The following is a 22,865-nucleotide window of genomic DNA, read 5'->3' as shown; positions in this document are numbered from 1 at the left end:
GAATTTTATGACCACTCATGGATATTGGTCATCCAAGAAATGACTTAGAATATACATGGGTGAAATTTTCACAAAGATTAAAAAAACTCATAAATGTCTATAGAAAGCTCTGAAAAAAATATGTAGTTATATTAAAGTATTGTTTAATAGTATATCATGAGATTTTACATCCTTGAAGCTAATTTTTTCAAGTCATTCAATTACCTAACATTGGAAAATGGAAATTTAAAAAAAAAACAGTATAAAATGTTTATATTTTTGAATACATGCAGTAAAAACCCCCTGGTGATAACATCTCTTAGAGGTGCTTGTGTGCTTTGTGAGCTCATTTTATTTTCAATGTTTACCAATATTTGTGAGATATATGTCAAAACAAATTATTACAAATAGAAAACTGTTTATTTTGGATGGCTTCACCAAAGACAATTAAAAATCTCACAGATACAAATGCCTAAATAATGTTAGATTTGGAAGACCCAATTACTAAAAGAAGGATTGGTGTGATATAGTTCCACACTGCTAATAGTTGTGAGATAAGGAAGGCCTAGTGGGTATCATATAAATGAAAATATTTTCCATTTTTGAAGAAGGATTCAGGATGAAAGATCAAGTTGATGTATTAGTATCCTTACTGACATTAATGTTACTTGCTACCACTGTTCACTAGGTAGTGTCTTATAAGAAATGACAACTGACGAAAAATTAGTCATTGTGAACGACATCAATATAGTTATAATTATATAAATGCCAAGAGGCTGAGTATTATATGGAGTACATGTAATGGAACATATTGTTACCTAATTAAGTATCAACGATGGAAGAGACTCAAAGTCTTAAATTTTAATGATCAATTCTGTGGGAGAAATCAAATATGCAAAAAGATAAATATTCACTATAACTGACATGTCATGGCATAACCCTCTTACGTGCACATTGCCTTGTAGGCACAATCTGTCGTTTTTGTGTAGTTACCCATGTATCTCTTATATTTATGTATTTATTCTAGTTGGTTTGTATGCTACAAGGTAGACAAGTGTTATTTTTTCAAAAAATAGAGGTAAAAGAGAACAAAGAACTAAAGAGCAGAAATAGCAGATGTGCAGTGGAAAATATTTGTCTGGAAAGATAAGGTTATGTTCCATTGAGGATGAGTTGCACTAGAGTACATGAGATATCTTCCTAGTGTACATGAGATTCATCATTCTAGCAATTGTAATAGTCAGTGGAGGAGAAAAAATAACGAAGAAGAAGAAGATGAAGATGCATATTCCAAGGATAACCCTGGACACTTTAATATAGAATGAGGGAAAGAAATTGGGGAAAATAAATTTCCTCAGATTCATACAGAAGAATAGTTTACAAATATGGAATTAGAATACCCTAGAATGATCCTTTGTTTTTGATGCAGTAGAAGAGAAAGAAGATCTGAAAATATATTCCATGAATGGCCCTAGACAGTTTGATGAAGACTGAGGGAAACAGAGTGAAAATAATTTATCACATATTTACAGGAAAATGCAGAGATAGGGAAAAGATTTGGGGGACATAGGTAAACTAGTAAGTGGAAAGGAATGCACTTAATGGGTGATCTACAGAAAGAAAGGATGAAAGAAGTCCAGAACCTAGTGCTAAAAGTCCTCTGATTTCAGTGATAGTTTTTCATAATAGTTTGCAACTAAATATGGGATGCAACTATAAGTACACGAGCTGGAAGAGGAAGAGTAAGTTATAGAGTAGGGTCTCTCTTGAACCAATTGTGGGTAACCAAACAACTCATGGAAAACTAATGTAGGTTACTTGGTTGGAAGAGCCAATCAAAGTGCACACTGTAGTTGCATTCACTTTCCAAGCATTTTGTTATTGTGTGAGTTGTGCCTTTAGGTGATTTAGGATGTCAATGGCTCAAACTTTGATCCCTTCAGTTGTCACAGTTGATCCCTTTAGCTGTCATAATTTGGTATGCTAGTGGATTTTAGTCACAACTTCTTCTCAATTTTTTATGATTTGCACTCATTCTATCTTTAATATTTTGAACACAATATTTAAGAAACACTCCATGAATGTGATAATCTGTCAACTTTACCTTGACTAAGTGTGGTTTTCTTTATCAACAGATTGCAGACTTTGGTCTAGTCAAGTTGTTGGAGCAGTCCCTTGAAAATCATGCTGCAACAACAAAAGTGGTTGGAACATTTGGCTACCTTGCCCCTGAGTAAGAAATCCAAAATTGTCCTTGTCAAATAGATAATATTTTTTTATTTTAACTACAAAATTCAATATTGGAGTCATAACTTTCAATGTTCATATCATTGACTCATGAAAGTATATATTACAATTTGCAACAACAGATCTAAGCATAAGTGATTAATTTAACAAGACCTATTTCAAGATAAAGTTGATCATGTTTTGTTTTATGGTTATAGGTATGTTCGAGATGGACACGTAAGTACAAAAAATGATGTATATGCTTTTGGTGTTGTTTTGATGGAGTTGATTTCGGGGCAACCGGCACTTTGCAGGAGTACAAACTCAAATGTTGGAGAATGGAAATCATTGATATCTTTTGTAAGTATACAATTGTGGATTTAATTTTAATATTTCTTTAGCTTTCCTTCCTAAATTTTATTGATAGTGGAATTGTTGTTTGAATTGAAAATCTGACGTAATTAAAGCTTAAAACTGAGTACATGTCCATTTGAGCATTGGTACTGCTGATGCCTCAAATAAACAGACCCAACTTTGGAGGTTGGAGAAATGTCGATTTGAAAGACATTTAGTCTTAGATGATCATGCACAACTTCAAATGTGTGAGAAACCTTTGGAGAGGATCAATTCCTATCTAATTAAAAAAATCAAGCTAGAACTTGCATATAAAAGAGTTAGGAGGCATAGGGTTAGAAGGAGATAAGGGTGGAGAGAGAAAATAAAATGAGGGGGCGCAAGAGAGAAACAATCAATTAGCTTCTCTTTTAGCATTCAACTATCTACTAATCCCATTTATAATGACTAGGGCCAAATCTTGCTCAACTCTGCTTTCATTGGAGGACCACGAACTAGTAGCCATAAATGGCTATGCTCAAGGCTCATTCAACTAGTTTCCATTTGACGCTCATGAGAAAGAAGTCATTAACCATTACCATCCAGATAGAGGACACTCTTAGGGTCTAGATGGAAAAAAAAGTCAAAACAATGCTTCCATTCAACATGATGTAAAAAATTCTTCACAAGATTAGGAAAATACTATAGTTACAGGATAACAAAATCTCAACTATCGATTAAATAAATTTATTTCATGGATTAAAATAACTAGCATGCTAACCTAGAAACAGTCTTCCCTTTTTAGATAGCTTTCCATGGGAAAACTCATAAAGGAAGAGTAATACATCTTGATCTAATTGAAAGAAATGATAATAAAAATAGTTATGCTTTGCTCTACAAGGTCTTACTAAAATTTTCTACAACTACATTCAAGATTTTAACTAACATTTTTCAAATGGAAGTAACATAGAGGAAAGCAGAAAGTTATACTTCAACAATCCTAGTACTATTGAAAAGTTATTAGCCAGATCTCTATAAGATTGATGCAAAAGTTACCATGATGAATATAATATGGAAAACTAATTTCTTAAAAGAAGATTATAAAACTAAAAACACCCCAGTGCACCTATCCAAAAGGACATTCTTAATTCTTTTTTGTCTTTCTATCTGTAATGCCCCGCCCGAGAATCCTTGGACACAAGGATTAAACATGCACTAACAATTTCTTTTTGTTAAAGATGAGTTACTTACAATACGTCAAAGTAACCAAGTGCAACCAAAAGCAAACAAGTAAGATAAGAAGCATAGGGAACTTGGCATAACTACATGCCCACAAAAACAAGCGGAAGTCTTCTTGATACCTCCAAAGATTCCCAAGCTACTTACTAAGTATTTGGGATGGAGAACATGCGTCCATGAGTTTGCTTCATTAGTGGATGGCATTCAAGAGTTCATCGAGAGATATTCTATGCTAAAAAATCCAAGCATGATGTTAATTTTAAGCCCAAAGAACAATTTGTACCATGATTAACCATACTAGTAAATTTACCGTTTTATCGCAAATCCAAACATCAATAATGCATAAAAATGCTTTAATGGTAAATATAATTTGATCTTCTATGAATGGGGTGGCCACGTCTCTGAAAAGGGTATCCAGATCACCAATTAGGTCTTTTTGACCAAGGGTAGAAATGCCCTCTATTTTCAATACAACAAAACAGCTGAAATACTCGTACTAGCTAGAATTAATCCTAGTTCGAAAGAAGGATGGACCTAGTACAATAGTGAGTTCTGAGTTGTACAAGAAGATACTTTTTTTTACGACATAATACCCCTGTCATATGACAAACTATCTCCCATACAACAAAATACTTTTGTTGTATGATAATTTGTTGGATGACCGAAGGGAAATGAAATCAAAAGCATTAAAAAAAGTTTACTCCACATCCAGGGGTAATAGAAACATGCATATCGAGGTGATAACAACATAAATCTATGAATCTAGATCAGCTTCAATAAATGAATGCATCATGAATTATAAGCAGTAAGAAAGTGAACATGCAAGCTTCAATTCCTGTAGTTGAAGGGAGTTCGTCTCTGTTCGTCAATCCCCAACAGTGGTATAGTTAGCCATGCTTCCCAACCACATGGAACTTGCAGACCCACCCCCCCATGCTCATGGAGATAGTAACCCGGCCATAGTCACAAAGGACAAACACACACAAGAGGCTACACACGTGCCAATTAATGCATGACTCAAGGTAACATAAAATCTCATGTAGGTGATAATGCAATATTCTAGGTCACTACTCAAAGAACTCTATAGTTGATTATGTGGGCACTCTAGTGGAGTGCCATTACTTGGCTTGTAGTAGCCCAGGAAGAATCGAGTCTTCGTTCCAACTCCCTCGAGAGGCTAGGCTTAGAAATTTATCTTCAATCAACTCCCTTGGGAGCCAAAATACTGTGTCTTCATTCCAACTCCCTCTAGAGGCCAAACATTGACTCACCTTCATTCCAACTCCCTTAGGAGGCCAGGCGGTCAAAATCTCTTATCTCATATTAAGTTTTACTACCCCATGTGTTTATTTGGTTATCACTTATTAATAAGCTCTTCACATTACCTTGTTGGCCACTTCCAGGGTGGGATACCGTGAGAATCCACTCTACAATTCTAGCCTACATACCCTTCTTATTGTGAAAGTGGAAATCATCTAGCCTACTCACCTAAGAATCCGGAAATCACAAAACCAAAACCATGTGATGAGTGGAAATATGGAGGAAAATCTATTCCAATTCCCAAAACTTGTTGACAAAATCCCAACACAATTCTGGGTGGCTTGCAAAATGATGCAACATAAAAACACCAAAATTTTGAAGATCTCCGAATTTGATGAAATTAAAAAATCCACTTTCATTTTATGCCTTTGTGAAAGTAGTTGTCAGGCCTTAAATCTTGGATAACAATATAAATTGGCAACTTTTTGATAACGATGAGCAAATTTTAAACTTCTTCCTGGCTGAAGATGTCTTCTTAGTGTCAAATCAGAATAAGCTGACTCGGTAATATGATGATCAGGTTTGCAGCTAAAGACTAATAAATTGTCCAAGAGATTTGTGACTTTGGAGACTATTTTCAACACGAATGACCAGTTAAAGAAGAACAAGACCAGCATGCTGATAAATGAGGAACATTATGAAGAAGTTTAGATATTGAAAGGTAAACTCATCAAACTCAGTACAGTTAATTCTCTGCAAGAAGGGCAAGCCTTCATAGAGTTGTTTCAAGAGTTTAATGATGTGTTATTCTGATTTGAAGGGGTTTGATCCTCAACTGACCCGTCACACCATTGAGTTAGAATTTAAGTGCCAGACCAATAAGATAGAAACAACCTGTTAATGGTAGGTTTGAACCCTCATGCTAAAGGAACTTAACTAACTTATTGATAGTGGTATCATTTTTCCTTAAAAAAACACTTCACGAGTTTTGAATTTAGTTCCAGTTAGAAAGAAAAATGGAGAAATAAGGTTGTGTGTAGATTTTAGGGACTTTAGTAGAGCTTACCTGAAGGATAGGCACCCTTTACCTTCTATGGAACAAAATTCTACAATATGTTTCTGGATCAAAACACTTTTCTTTACTTGCTTATTCTAGTTATTACCAAATTTTGGTAAATGATGATGATCAATTTAAGATAGCCTTCATCGCAAAATGGGGAACAATGGCTTACAAGAGGATGCCTTTTGGTTTGTCGAATGTGGGAGCTCATTTCAGAAAGCCACGGATATGGCCTTTCAAAATTTGATGTACAAGTTTGTTGTTGTATACTTAGACGATATAAGAGTTTATAGCAAACAAGTTAATGATCATATTGTTCATCTCAGGCAAATGCTAGAAAGAGGTAGAGAGTTTGGTATCTCTTTGAGTCCAAAGAAATCTGTTTTGTTGTACATGAAGGTAAGTTGTTTAGTTATATAGTCTCTAAGAATAGAACAACCATAGGCCGTGAAAGAGTTCAAGCACTTGTAGAGCTTACTTTGCCAAGTCATAAAGAAGGGATTACAAAGCTTCACGAGGAGGATCAATTTTGTAAGCCATTTCGTACTTGATATTGCTAATTTGTTAATATAATGTCCCTCTTTTCTGGGGCATTAAAAACTGATAGGCCAACCCCATATATGACCTTTGAGGATTTAATACAAGATTATTAAGTCAATTTTTAATTAAAAGAGAGTGAATAAGAGATGAGTTGGCATGAGGGATAGGGACAAGAATACGAGAGCTAAAGAGTCATAGGTTGGGTTTTTGAAAGGAGGAGAAGTTCATTTCTCTATGCTTGATTTATGATTCAGATTTAAGTTTCTTTCTTGAGAGAGTTGTTTGGAAAGCTTCAGCTTTCATCCAGCTTGAGGATGTAAACCCTCGTGCTAGTAGATAGTGGACACAAACCCATTGTCCGTGGAGACATCACATTAGGTGTCTCACATGTGCTTATAGGTTCTTTTCTTAGTATTCCAATCTGATTGTAAAATTGTGTCTAAGATTAGATTTTGAATGCTAGTTATTGTATTGTTGAGGTATAATGCAATAACATATTTTAAGGTATTTTATGAGAATCTACTAGTTAATATTGTTGGTTTATAATGCATCTTCATATGTTTATGTTCTGAGAATTATCTTGAGATAAAATCGGGTCAATATCCATTTGGGATGTTACAGTGGTATTAGAGCTAAAAATCTTGCCAACCTGTGAAGCTTATTCAAAAAATGCTCAGAAAGTTTTTATTAGAGTTGTTAGCCTTTGAAATTTTAATCGAGGATTCATTTCAGAAAATTCATTATATTGGTAGTCCTGAAGATTTTATCAGATGATTTTAGTGGTAAAATTTTGAGAATAACTCTATCAAAGTGTTATTTATGATTCTAGATTGGAAAAGGGGTTTTTGGGTTGAATTTTAAACAGACTTTGGGGGATTAAAATTCTTAGTATTGATGGCTTCTGGAAAGTTTTGAGAAAGAATCGAACCTAGCTATGAGTTTGTGCCGCTCTCTGACTACTGATATATTCCATTATTTAAGCCATACTCTAAGATTGGCGACAAATATTGTTGTGGAGCTACATATCTATTTTGGAAAGAACTTATAAGGGAGGCACGATTGTAATAATTTATAAAGATTTAATTAGTTGAGCTTATGTTTGTGCGAGTCTTTCTAGATCCCAATTCAATATTGGCATATTAATATATAGTTCGATTAAATACAATGTGTAGTATTATAGACATTTCTGAAGTTGCGTGGAGAAAATATAAATTCATTATCTTAAGTGCAATGTCATTGACCATTTTACTCTATAATTATTGGGCTATAGAGACTTTCTCATCAGTGTGCCTGTTAGCATATTTCCTTTGGCACAATCATTTCTAATTGTCTTCTAGGCAAGCAACTTGTTATATTAGGGAGATGACAGGAGAAAGATAGGTGTGGGGAGCGGTATCCATAGCACAAGAAGGCACAAGACAATGAAAGTGTTGTGCGGATCACTTGGAAGTCTATAAATGTCTAATAAGCCTTACCGTGAGATCTTAGGGACTTTCCTATCTTGGCAGTTTCCAAAGTTCTAAAGATTCTAGGAATTGTATGGTTATCTTCTCGCACAAGTTGCAAGCATTTGACAGGGAGACTTTCATATTCTGTAAAGGCAATAGCAATCATTGTAGTCCTGAGTATTCTTCTAGATTTGTAACAGATGTACACATTTTTCTTATGTAATAATGTATTTGCAGTTTGTTATCTTGTCAATGAATTTTTAATGAACGGAGGGAACAATATATATTGTTTGGAGTCAAATATCAAATTGTAGCAGTGACTATAGTTGGAGATTGGAAATATTAATATTTCGAATGGGAGAAATATTTGCCTAAACACTATAGTTTATCCATTAATTGTTGTGATATCAGAAGGAGCTCTTATTTTTGGCAATCGACAAAGCAATGAATTCCAGAAGCATTACTTTCCAAAAAATGGACAAAGGGAGAAAAACGTTACTGAGCTGAATTCTCTCAAAACTTGATGACATAAATATTGCTATAAGTTGAAACGCAGTTGACAAGAGTTTGCAAAAAATAATTTGGTATACACCATCAGGAGCATTTAGAAAAATAATTCAAATCAAAAGAGCAAGGAAACTAAGGCTTATGATTATATTCTTGAGAGGTGTGATGAGCCATGTGTTTCTTAGACACATGATATAAATCTAGAAGAACAATCCAAGATGACACTGCAAGATGATGAACTGCTTCAACATGACAATAATGAGATGCATGCCTTTAAGAACTAGCTGAAGGTTAGTGAAGACATGGTTGTGGAATCTTTGGTACATTATGACAACACTCATAGGATGGTTGAGGATCTCCATAGTAAGGCTCAAAGGGGAGTGGAATGAGATTGGCTTGTTGCTGATTTGCAGGTAGTCAAAACAACCCTTGAATAGATAAGTAGGAGATGATTTCCACAGCTAGTCAAATTGTGATGTGAATATCAGGATTTAACTGTGTGATTTTTGAGTCAAACTCGATGACCCATGTTTCATGAGTGGTGATTCAACATGAATCCATCTCTCATGAGAATGAATGGAACACTTAGCACTCATTGGATCTAGGTGATGCTCACAGGGGTGAAGCACCGGGACTTCCCGGGAGGTCACCCATCCCAGTACTACTCCAGCCTGAGCGCGCTTAACTACGGAGTTTCCTCCACAGTTAAACCCAAAGCTTGCAACCGTTTGCAAGCTTTGGGTTTAACTGTGGAGGAAACTCCGTAGTTAAGCGCGCTCAGGCTGGAGTAGTACTGGGATGGGTGACCTCCCGGGAAGTCCCGGTGCTTCACCCCTGTGAGCATCACCTAGATCCAATGAGTGCTAAGTGTTCCATTCATTCTCATGAGAGATGGATTCATGTTGAATCACCACTCATGAAACATGGGTCATCGAGTTTGACTCAAAAATCACACAGTTAAATCCTGATATTCACATCACAACCCTTGAATATATGAAATCGGATTATTTATGTTTGCTTTCCGACAGGGATTGTATTATTAAGGTTGGTGGAATATATTGTTGATCAGTTGAGTAAAGGAAAGAATGAGATTATGGAGCTCAACAAGGAGCTTAAATATACTCATGAGGCATTGGGTTATACACAGATTGCTCTTCATAAATCTGAAAAACTTGTTAGGGTCACAAATCATACTAGGGAGCATGAGAGTAAAGAGAGGCAAGAGTTTTTCTAAGAAGTAATTAATGAACTTGATAGCATTTGATAGACTTATAACTTGGATATTTGTCCCAAAAGACTAATTACCAAAACTTCAGATCACATTCAACTTGTAGACAACCTCTTGTTTGAAGTAGATGCTGATTGGACTTCTGATAATCCCCTTTTTGAGGTAAATGAGGAAACTCTTTTTTGTCATGAAGAGGATGATCTTGACTTCAAAATATTCGATCCAGATACAGTTCCTAGTGGTGAACCTTGGTCATAGGATTGGTGTGGTTAATTGACAACGGTTGCTTATCCTTTGATCAACCCATATATGGCTCTCGATTCTAACCTATATATATATATATATATATATATATATATATATATATATATGATTTGGATGGATTTCATACATCAACCATTGAATAGATCTTGGTGGAGGATTGATGAGAGTTATGTTTGGATTGTAGGGGATGGTTTTTCAGCTTCATTCTTACTAATAGCACCTATGTACTTAGGGGTTCTCTAGATTGATGATGACAATATGGTATTTGATGTGCCCATGGTGTTGTTTTCAGCTATTGAGCAGCTTGTTTCTTACATCAACAATTTAGGTCAGATCATCACAATTTATTGGGATATACATAGCTCCTTGATACATTTCTATCTCATCATATTTGATGGGTATGACAACAGGGTTTGGGAACTTAGCATTAGCATGCTTGATGTGTTGTTATTATGGGAAGACGGTGAATGGTTTAGCAGTTCTCAGTCCTTCGTTCATATCATAGTAGCACAACGGATTGTCAGAGCATTATTCATGATGTTGTATGGGACCCAGGTATCATGGTCACATGTTTGCAATTGTTTGAGAAAAAACAATCTTGAGAGGAGAGTACTGTAATGTCCCCCTTTTCTGGGGCATTAGAAACTGATAAGCCAACCCCATATATGACCTCTGAGGACTTAATATTAAGTCAGTTTTTAATTAAAGGAGAGTGAATAAGAGATGAGTTGGCATGAGGGACAGGGACAATAATACAGGAGCTGAAGAGTCATAGGTTGGGTCTTTAAAAGGAGGAGTTCATTTCTCTATGCTTGGTTTATGATTGAGATTTCAGTTTCTCTCTTGAGAGAGTTATTTGGAAAGCTTAAGCTTTCATCCAGCTTGAGGACATAAACTCTTGTGCCGATAGACAGTGGACGAAAACCCATTGTTCGTGGAGATGTCACATCAGGTGTTTCACATGTGCTTACATGTTCTTTTTTTAGTATTCCAATTTGACTGTAAAATTGTGTTTAAGATTGGATTTTGAATGCTAGTTATTGTATTGCTGAGGTATAATGCAATAACATATTTTAAGGTATTTTATGAGAATCTGCTAGTTTATATTGTTGGTTTATAATGCATCTTCATATGTTTATGTTTTGAGAATTATCTTCAGATAAAATCGGATCAATATCCATTTGGGATATTACAGTTAAGACCATTAATAGCTATTCTAAAAAAGAATGGTGTTTTTAGATGGACAAGAGAAGCTAAGCGTGGCTTTTAAGTTATTAAGAAGGCGGTATCTACTACTCCTACATTGGTAAATCCTAATTTCTCTAAAGACTTCATTTTGTATGCTTATGGTGCTATGAATGTTATTTCTACTGTGCTGGTTCAACAAAATGATCAAGGTTATGAGCAGACTATTGCATAGTTTACAAGGGGTTAGAAGATTATGAATGACAATACAACTTTGTTGAAAAGCATGTATTTTCTCTTGATAAAAGTCTGAAAAAGTTCAGGCATTTGGTTTTTGACAGTAAAGTATGCCTAATGGTAGCTCATCCTAGTGTTAAAGAGTATCTATTGAACAAGAACCTAAATGAAAAAAGGGTTGGTTGGATTGCCTGAGTGGTGGGGTATGATGTTGACATTCACATTACCAAGCTGGTAAGGGGTAAAGAGTTGTGTGAGCAATTAGCTAATGAGAAGGTACAAGGTGCAAAAGAGGCTGAAGAAGTGGTTCTTGTTCAAAGAGACGTAGCTGTAGTGATCAGCCAACCAGTTGGTTAGAAGAAATGATTTACTTTCTAAAAACAGGTGAATGCTCTCTTGGGTTTGATAGAGCTAAAAGAAGATACTTTAGATTGCAATCCTTACCTTATGTTCTGATTGATAATGTCTTATTCAAAAAGGATTATAATGGAGTGCTCTTGAGATGTGTAAACGTTGATGAAATCAGCAAGTCATTAACAAAGTTTCATAATTCAGTGGGTCATTTTTCCACCAAAAAACATCATATAAGTTCATAAGGGCAGGCTGTTATTGGCTTGATCTATTAAAAAATGCCCTTGCTTGGACAAAAAAAAGTGAAGACTTGTATTAGATAATTGGGGAGTGGGGGGTGGGGGGGTGGGGAGTGGTGGGTGAATCCGTTATCCTCAGGCCCTTTAAACAATTCACCAACTTTTACCAACTTAACTTATCAACAAATCCACTCGGTAAATAGATTAACCTTAATTAACCAAATCACAATAGTAAATAACAATTTTCACATGTCAACAAGAAATAACATGTAAAACATTCATGTACACATTAACACCACTATTTTAAATGTGGAAACTTGGTTAGGGTAAAAACCACTTGGGAATTATCACCCAAAAATAATTCACTCTTCTGAAGTGAGATCGGTTAAGAGCCAAGCCTGTTAAAGGTTACATACACATTTGTTAGATGTGACCCCTATTAGGGTATTTTCACCAAATATTGGCTAGACATTGTCATCCTTCAATGAGTGGCCTATCTAAAGGTCTTATAGACATTCAATAAAATGTCACCTTACAAAAGGATTTACAAATAGAATTGTTAAGTCCACTCGGTTAAGAGATTTTCTACTACAATGATTACAGAGTAATAGTGAAATGATTTGATAAATATGCAATTACCTTTGGTTTCTTAGATCTTTGTTTTGCTCATATCTTTCCTTACTGACTGGCCATCACACTAACTCTTTCAATCCACTTCACTTTGCACTTTCAGATCTGCTCGGTATCAACTCCTTTAGCCACTTTGCCACCAAATCGACTTACAAATAGACCAATAGGGTTGCCTTCTTGTCCTCTCCTTATATAGACAAATTTTTGCGGCTCCATCTCATTCATTAGGGTTCCCATGAATTCTTCTCATCCAAACGATCAATTTTCAACTCAGGTTCATTGAATTTGGCACTAGGTAAAACGTTTTTTGAAGCTTGCCAGTTGAATCTCCATGTAGGAACTTGAACTTTCGTTGGATCTGAAAAGACGTCTCAAATATCCACCATCTGATTTTACCTTGTCAATTCCAGCCATCGATCTTATTGACTGACTTCGTCCTTATCTTATAATCTTCTAGAAGTCCAGATCTTCACTTGATGTCGTCCTTTACTCAATCTTCCACAAAGTGTTCTTCTTTACCGAACTGTGTTCTTGCTTCGCTAAACACCTCCTTCACTCGATTAACACTATGCTTAGTTAACATTGTTCTCTCTCAGTAACCATCCTTGCTAGGTTATAACTACTCACTCGGTAACACTTGACTTACTTAATGTTTCTTCCTCTTTGTTTGCCGACCATCATTTCTAGCTTAGTGCAACTCACCGATTTCATACCTTTTCACTTTGCAACTTCATTCCTTTCTTTATTGACCAAAATAACTTGCTTGTACATCATCTCAACACTTCATCAAATCATGTAAAATAGTCAAAACAATATTATGCTGCCATAAACCAATTCATCGGTTGCCCAATTAAGTTTACATACTTAACATCAATTCTATAGTTCATCTTCTATCTTTTCCATCCATTCTCTATGCAACATCACATCCTTCAGATGATTTGCGACTTACATGTATTAGTATTGTCATTCAACTTGACATCAATGACAACATAACAACTGCTCTAACTCTTCTAAATACATCTGGTAGCTCGATTATCTGACTCTGTTCCTCATCGACATCACTTTCATTCATCAGCATCAATTGTGTCCAACAATCTCCCCCTTTGGCATTGATGACAGCACATTATGAAATATACTTTCCAATATCAAACTTCATCATCTTCTCAGCAATAGTTGTGTCCAACAACTTGTTTGCTAGAAAGGAAAGGATTGCGGCCTTACCTTTGCAGCCCATAATTGTTGAGAAGCCCTTTATGAGATGGGGCATTGATTTCATGGGCCCCAATAGTTTAAGTTCCAGCATAAGTCATAAGTGGATTTTGATTGCAACAGATTACTTCACACGCTGGACTGAAGTTATAGCATTAAGGGAGGCTAATGAATCTCATGTATTCAATTTGAATGAGGATCTTATAACCAGGTTTGGCATCCCCGAATCAATCATTTCTGACGATTCCTTAGCATTTGAGGGAGCTAAGTTCACTGAATGGGATCTGAAGAATGGTATCTACCTTGACCCTTCCTCGAACTACTATCCTCAGGCTAATGGGTTGACTAAGTCAACTAATAAGAATCTGATCGGAATAATCAAGAGGACATTGCAAGAGAATAAGCATGATTAGCATGCAAAGTTGAAGTCTGCACAATGGCTGGATAGGATCACTCCTAAACAGATATTTGGCAATTCCCCCTATGTTCTAGTGTATGGGAAGAAAGCTAGGCTGTCTATTTCTATAGAGTAGGGAGATGCATATTCTGGATTCTATAGAGTTTCCCGTACTTGAATTGGCTGATCAGCTACTACTATTTGAGGAAGATGATCCTTTGAAGCTGAGGTATACTAAGTTGTTGGAGCTGGAGGAAGAAAGGAACAAGGCACTAAAGATAATGGAGTATCAAGAACTGCAAACTAAAAAGAATTTTTGATAAGAAAGCTACTCAGATAAGTTTTAAGGAATGAGACCTAGTTCTAAAGTGGGATGTTCTGAAAAGAAAGCTAGGACATCATACAAAATTTTGATTTGATAACATGTGGATGGATCCTTTCATGATCACGGAATGTAAAGAACATAACGCATTTCAACTTTCAATAATTGATGGAGGAGTTCTGCCTATCCCAGTGTTGCTTTGAGGTAAAGATCTATCTAGTTTCTTTTGTATATATTAGGGTTAGGTTTTGTGCTTTCAATAAATGCATTCAGCATACTAGGTTAGTTGTTTCCAAGTACCGTCCAAGCACAGGTCAGTTTGTTGCCTTTTCCTAGATTAGATTTCCTATTTTCCTAGGTCCATTTTGCTGTTTTCAAGCTCAAAGGTCCTAATATCAGTTTCTTGCTGCTTAAATCAGCTACATACATATCAAGAAGTCCAATGAGTTTTTTGTTTGTCCCATTGAACTCATTTATACATACACAGCTGGTCCAAACAGCAAGTAAGAGAGTCTACCTGTTCTGTTTTTAGGTCTTACGAATGCATTTTTTTCTTGACTCTATTGCCCAGTGGATAGAGGATCACTGTTTTGTGTCTAGCAGGTACACAACTAGAAAAAGTTGCCAAATTTGTTACTAAAATTTTACACATGTTTAAATTTAGTTTCAATAGTGCTTCATGTTTCACCTAAAATACACACCCCTTAGTTCTCTATATTCAGCTATTATTTATTGTAAATCATTTTCATTATATACAAAACTTAAAGCCAGAATGTCCTTTGTATTAATCATCAAATGATATGTACAACTGATGAAAATGAAATTAACATGCTGAATATAAATGTATATCCCAGACAAGGCTGTGAGAATAGCCTCTACTGCTAATACTGCCTATTCTATGCAAATGTAAAGAACATGAAAAGAAAATAGAATAAATATGCAGATATTCCAAGAGAACCAGTCATTGCCTATAATGGCTGGTTGTATCACTTGTCCTAGTTATGTTGTTCTGTCCACACTTTAAGTTATGCATCCAAGTCCACCCGCTTGTGTCCTGCAAGCATAAAAGAACTGAATTAGGTCAAATTGATCTAAGCAATGCTGAAAATAACTCACCTCACACATAAAACATTCTCCTCTACTGTGATGTCATACACTTGCATAGAACATAGTTTTCTGCACAAACAACCAACCCCATTCCTTATTGTTATGTGGATGTAAATGGGCTCCCACAAGGGTTTGAGCTCAGCATATTAATAAGTTATGTGATCAACAAATGGTGAAGAGAACTGCGTGAAAGTAATTTGCAAAGTGCTAACTGAATATGAGCATAAAAGGGACATGTATCCTACATGAAACCTGTTGCTCTATAATACAAAAAAGACGCATTAAAGGGACAAAGAATCATTTGTTTGAAACCTTTTGTTTCATATCATTCCAGTAAGCAGAATATCAAAGTATATCACGAAGATATAGTTCAGCCAAATAGAGACATGAGGGCACATTATAAAATAGAGCATGTTGATGAAACAAGTATGACAAGAGATTGGTAGTTCTTTAAGGGTTACACTAAGTTTTGCATGGATCAGTCACATGAGGAGAGAACGCATAAAGAAAGCAGGAGACAACTTGGCAAGGGTAGCATTATAAGTGGTACATGTTGAATGGACAAGCATGAAGATTAAAGAGGAAGATCTGATACAACAGCATATAGGAGTGCTAACATATTATCAGAAGATGCTCATACGTACATTGATCTAACATAGAAGCCCAGAAAGTTGTTTGCTTCTACAAAATAAACAAGCAGAGAGGTGTGCTCCGGAATCATGGTGTTAAATGCATACAAACAGATTGATCAAGGTAAGACACCAACAACAGGGACTTTTCAGGACAGTAGTAGTATGTTTTTATCAAAGATACAACAATGGAATTCTAGAGTGATCATTCAAAATGCTGTCACTAGCAGAGATTGAATGCAAGTGTAGTGTATTGACACAAGATGAACATCAAAGTATTTCATAAATGAGGAACTTTCAGCATGTGAGTTACAAGGGAATATTCAATTTCAGAAAGATCAAATACAATCTTTTTCATGCATTATTGTGTTCATAACAGAAAAGTGGAGATTGTATGCATTCACCTCAACTTTTTTTTTCCAGCATTCTCCAAACTAGTATATGTCTACCACCAAATGTTTCAAGCAAACATGAAATCATGAAGAAATGATAATGAGTTTCAGACAACAAATAAAATATCAGATTGGTCAAAGTATTGAGTAATGCTGTGTATATTTTTAAAACAGTATGAGATCATGGTGTTAATGTTTGGTAGCTTCAGTTGGATAAACCCATGAGATTAAATTGAAGAGATATATATATATATATATATATATATATATATATATATATATATATATATATATGGTTAAATAATTAATTGTTATATTAATTAAATAATAATGAATAGACATGCCCCATGAAGGGACATGTCTCTCCATGTGTTTTCCACAATATAAGAGAGATTGCTGCTCTTGGAAAACATATACCGAAGAGGCAATGCAAATAAATTTGCAGTGATCCAAAAAATCAACGTTGTATCAGAGCCTGGTTGTAAATGTAGCAAGATAAATGAAGACCAATAATTTCACAATTGGGAAAGATCTATAAGAAAATATGATTGACTACACAGGGAAAAAGATAAAGTAATTCAGAATGAAGAGACCTCAACCTACATCGGTTTGCGATTAGATCGAAGACCAATCTGATTTGACCACGACAAGTGATATCAAGGCATTGCACAAACTAATTGGGAAGTTCACATCGAGCAAGTCAATTCCATCAATGCCTCAACCATCGAGATCCAAGAAAAGACAATGGGCAAAGAATGAGGCTCAATCACGTTGGGTGTTCACTGATTAATTCATGTGCCTAAATCAATTAATAATAGTAGGCAATAATATTGTTAGTATTGATTAAATAAAACATTGCATGCCAAAGAGACAAAGCGGACCCACCGCTAATATGACGAACTAAAAGGATATTGGCTTATGCAAGGAAAAATATTAAACATAAAATCATTTCATAGAAGACACCATGGGCCACAGGGTGAGAAGGACAAGCTACGTGGTTAAGACTATGCTAAAGGAATAGGACATTGTAATGTCCGTGCACATTAATAAAGGTTTCTAGCACTGAAAACATATCGAGATCTGTTAAGGATGTTGGATGTCGACGACACCAAGGTTTTTAAATAAACAAGAAAAATACTCATGGAAAAATAGATATTTCGGAGATCAAATTTAGCGGAGGAATTGTATTGGAAAACAAAGAACTCTCATTAATCATCTGCATGCCACATGAGAATGGTGGGACCCATCACTGATGTTAGTGCACTATTAAATGGAGGAATAAAGAGAAATAAGGCATGTGGAAAGGGCGATGCTTGATTGGCTTGACCCATATTTACCATACAAACATTTGCAAAGGGGTGAATGTTATTGGCACGAACCATGATGCTAGAATGCAACATACAACATAATCTTAAATTAGAAAGTAAATGAACACCCATTCTTCATCATGGCATTCAACTGCCGCCACCATGGCAATACCGACATAAATCAGGGTGGCGTATGAAAGCATGACCCTGCCAAAGGGAGATTATTGGGAAAATCATGTAGGGCCTCCTCTATAATTTACATACACTTAGTGATGCAATCTTGGACATTCAGAATAAGACAAAAGTCATATCATTCAAACACAAGAAGATTGAAAAGAAATTGGTGCAAATAGAAAAGAATATATTATATATCTTAAAAGAAAAAAATTGTGTGAGGTACAAAGAATCTAGAGCAGTAGAAGTAAAGAGATTATAAATTGGAAAGTCTTCATAAGTGGATGTGTGAAACAAATTACTTATATTAGAAAGATAATTTATAAAATAACGAGGACAATCAAGGATATTGAGAAACTTGCATCGTACAGATAAGTATTTATTAACCTTGAGTGTTTTATTTATCTAATCAACTGTACTCTCTCTCTCTCTCTCACACACACACTTGTTTTTATATACACTATAAGAGCTATTTGCCTTGATCTTTTCCTTCAATAATGTACTTACAAGAAAAGGGAGATTGATGAGGAGTCTAACACTTTCAAAGGCAACTTTGGATGAGGAGCTTAGATGATTGATATTTAGAGGGAGTCTAAAAATCCATGAGTTTGATTGCATGATCTTGATGGGCTTACCCCCTATGTACATCATGAGGAAGTGACGACTTCCGAATGATCATCACTTGTATTTGCAAAGTTATTGGAGGGCGATGATCTTACAATAACTTAAATCATGATGTACACTTTATGTAAATGTTGAAACATATCATGATAAATTATGTCTTGTAAATCAACAACTAAGTGTTAGATGTCATTCACTTGACGGTCTATGAGTTGTTTGTATAGATACATGATGGGTATCTGGTGAATATCATGTGTTGATATTCTGCAAGCCATTACCTTATTAACTACATGGTGAATATCATGTCTTGATATTTTGCAAGCCATTACTTAGAGTATTTGGTGATTATCATATGTTGATATTCTGGAGGCCAATACTCATGGTATCAAATTTGATCTCAAAATAGTGGATATCTTTAGATCAAAGATATCCTTAAATTTTGCCATTCCGTATATTGCCAATGGCATAATATCTGTGTTTATCCTCCCTCTCTAAGAGGGAGTGTTAATGTTTGGTAGCTTCAGTTGGAAGTTCAAGTTCATCTGAAACAAAAAGATTCACAGTACCAAAAAAACAAGGACCTGTTTTGTTTTAAGGAAGGATGCGAGCTCATGAAAAGAAATGAGAAAACAAGATCTGCAAAACAACATTGTTGATAGCAATGTCTAGATAGTTCAAGAGAAACCCTTATCATTATCAATAAAAAGGAATGTAAGAAACAATAGTAGGCAGTGATCTCAAGAAGAGAAACTTGTGAAATGAAATTTAGAAGATGCAAAATATCAAATGATACAATCTGCTATAGGTATCTAAAAAATAAACAAAATCATGGAGGAAGCCCCAATTCAAACCTCTCATAATGATATCAAGATGAAAATCCAAGCAGTTTACGACAAAATCTCATCCCGTAGAAAGAATCTGCAAGATGTCGTATGGAAATAATACAAATGGTGGAAAGAAGTATTTATGAAAGGTCTGAAGTTCAAAAATACACTGAAAGGTATGACATAAAACCATTGTGGCTTCGAGCTGTAAAAGAAAGAAAAACCCTTCTCCAATTTTGAGAGAAACTTATGATATCAGCATATAGTTGGAGGAAGAAGATGAAGAGGGTTTCTGTCATGGAACCCCATTAATCCAAGCAATTCAGGACATGCTACAAACAAGACAACATATCAATTTCGGCAGTTCAAGCATGCCTCAGATAAAAGAAAGCAAGGAATCACAATTAATGGCAGCGGCCACAAGCTTTCATGTGTCTACATTTGAAATAACTAGTGATTGCTAAGGGAACCCATATGAGGAATAGCTCAAACAAACATAGCAAAAGGTACCTTCAAGCTTTAAAAGAGAAGGAAATATGTTTCCCTATTAAATGACAAATGTTGCAAGAGAAAAAGGCAAATCTTTGTAAGTTTTCACCTATGGCTTGGTATATATGGAATACCGTGAAGAGCACACAATTATACTAAGAGATTCAAAACTTTAATCCAAACATTTAACTTCAAATGCTGAAATGAACAATTATGCACGTAACACAATAACACATAATTTACATGGAAACCCGATGCGGGAGAAAACCATGTGAAATAAATGCTTTCTTATATAAACTGTTCTTTTACAATTGTTTTATAGGCTACGACCTACTAGAGGCTCCAACCCCTATGTTTATGAGCTTCGACTCATTGGAAGCTCCAACTCCCACACTTCGTAGGCTCTGATCTACTAGAAGCACCAACCCACTGCACACAAACTTCTGTTCCACCTTGGCAATATTGCTTATTTCAACAGATTATGGACAATTTAATCAATTCATTATTCTCTTCTTTTAATTTGTATTTGCATATTCTTCTTTTACTGGCATATATGTCTTATTTATATCTCTGCACAAATCAACTTTTGCATCTGCTTATATTTTAATATTTATATCTGCACGTGTATCTCCATTAATCACACAAACTTCTGTTCCACCTTGACAATATTGTTTATTTCAATGGATTATGGACAATTTAATCAATTCCTTGTTCTCTTCTTTTAATTTGTATTTGCATGCTCTTCTTTTACTGGCATATATGTCTTATTTATATCTCTGCACAAATCCACTTTCACATCTGCTTATATTTTATTTTTATATCTGCACATATCTCCATTAATCCTGCACTTCTAAATCTGCATATATATATATATATATATATATATATATACATCAGATTTAATCTGATTATATATATCCTTGCTTTTATTCTTCACACTTCTTTTTGCACTCTTTCTTTTCAATCTTATATCACATCTTTAGAATGGCTTGTTCTCTGCTTTTATATATAATTTTTGTAAATAGATGTGTCTTTTGAACATGAACCATCACACCTTTTCAAATCAAACCTCTTGACTTAAATTTAAAAAAAAAAAATCATAACTTTAATTAGATTCCATACTTCATTAATCATGCCTTCCCTTATAGCTTCTTCCAAACATTTATCGCATAATCTCCATCACTACCCCTTTTTTAATTTAGGCTTCATTTATAGATATTGATTAACACAGCCTTGAATTTGCATATGCCATCGTTGCTTAAAACCCAGTGTATTATAATTAAGCCTCCATCTTTGCTTGTTGATTGATAATTGATTACTTATTATTGATTTTAGTATAACCTTCAATCGAAAGTTCTTAGACTTCTATTGTTGGTGACTTGGAGTCCTTTATTTGCTAGACTTTCATTTGAATTTTGTCTCTGAAAATATGTGGCTATTGACATCTTCAGAGAACATTGTATGTTTCAGATAGATTAATTCCATCTTCAGGCTCATTACTACCATCAGAAGCAGAAGAATATTTGATCCTTATATTATCCAGTCAATGGAACTTCTTCACTGTAGTCGCTGCTTGGTTTATCCCTCTCTCAGCTCTTTGTACAAATTTTGACAATTGATTTTTGATATTAATGATAACTTCTTCATACCTATTGACATCAATTTTGCCACGATTATGCTAAAACTTATAGTTTTGTTCATGCTCATGAAAACCCTTTGACATCAATGACAATACTTCCATCATACCAATCACAAATAAAAAGACACAATAAAGAATAATCAAAGCCATTTTCTCTTCTTCAAACTTATACAGAGGAAATATGTAAAATTTGAAACCCACAAGAGATTTCTCGAAGGAAAACAAATCTTGTCTGTAGAAGAAATCCAATTTAGTGTCTCATGGCCGCTCACATGTGTTGTGATCTCATCAAATACCAAGTAACAACACAAAGGATCTGCAACCTGTTATTTAAAAAAAAATTAAAAAAATCAACTGAATGAAGCAGAAATTATTGAAAGAAATCTGATGAAGATTTAGCAGCAAGGTGCCTTTACCATCGTTTGTCCTTGAAGTGGAAGCAGTTAATGGCGGCTTATCTTTTCTTCGTAAGATTTTCACAATTATTTTACAAGAAAATTGAGTTTCATAGCAAACAAAGTTGCTGATTTCTCTATCAGTTCATGGTGGTGGCCAAGGGTTTGAAGCAAAGAATGGTTGACTTCTTGCATTTTCCAGAAGATGCAAATGAAAGAGTGAAAAAAGGACATATTTTGATTTAGGGTCGTAACCCTAATCTTTTGAAGAGGAATGTGCCACGTGACGCCTTTAATTTTTAACTACGTTTCTTTCTAAGGACTGACAGTTATTTGGGATTTCTGTTTTTTCTCCTATGTTTTCATTGTTTGAAATATGTGTAAACGATTAAGGGGGTTGGGTGTTGTAGATGACTAACAAATTGCATACTTGCATACTTTTCTATTGTAATTAGAATTAATTGATTGATGGCTTATAAGTTATAAGTCAATATATTAATTTTAAATATTAGATGCAATTTTATCTTTAAGTGATCATGCAAGATTTAGGTCCAAAGTCACTCTATTTTCAGTTGAAGCAAGTAATGATGGGTAAGTAGTGGCATGTTATGAAGCATAGGGAGATATCTTTTCT

At 34.9% G+C, this 22,865-nt stretch overlaps 1 protein-coding gene across 4 annotated transcripts in view; it reads left to right on the top strand.

Annotated features, from left to right (window-relative positions):
- LOC149552836 (lysM domain receptor-like kinase 3) overlaps positions 1-22,865 on the top strand; it is a 132,537-nt gene that overhangs the window by 96,716 nt on the left and 12,956 nt on the right. For all 4 annotated transcript variants that reach the window (XM_089788375.1, XM_089788374.1, XM_089788378.1 and 1 more), the window contains 2 exons: positions 2,115-2,212; positions 2,424-2,565. In XM_089788375.1, the coding sequence (XP_089644501.1) occupies positions 2,115-2,212; positions 2,424-2,565 (240 nt within the window). The remainder of the gene's footprint in view (positions 1-2,114; positions 2,213-2,423; positions 2,566-22,865) is intronic.

The sequence above is a fragment of the Cupressus sempervirens genome, chromosome 6 (assembly GCF_028749045.1).
Source record: "Cupressus sempervirens isolate cs-2001-9-10 chromosome 6, ASM2874904v1, whole genome shotgun sequence".
Classification (NCBI taxonomy): domain Eukaryota; kingdom Viridiplantae; phylum Streptophyta; class Pinopsida; order Cupressales; family Cupressaceae; genus Cupressus; species Cupressus sempervirens.
Note: the sequence above shows the minus strand (reverse complement) of the source record. Positions and strands in the feature narration are given on the sequence as shown.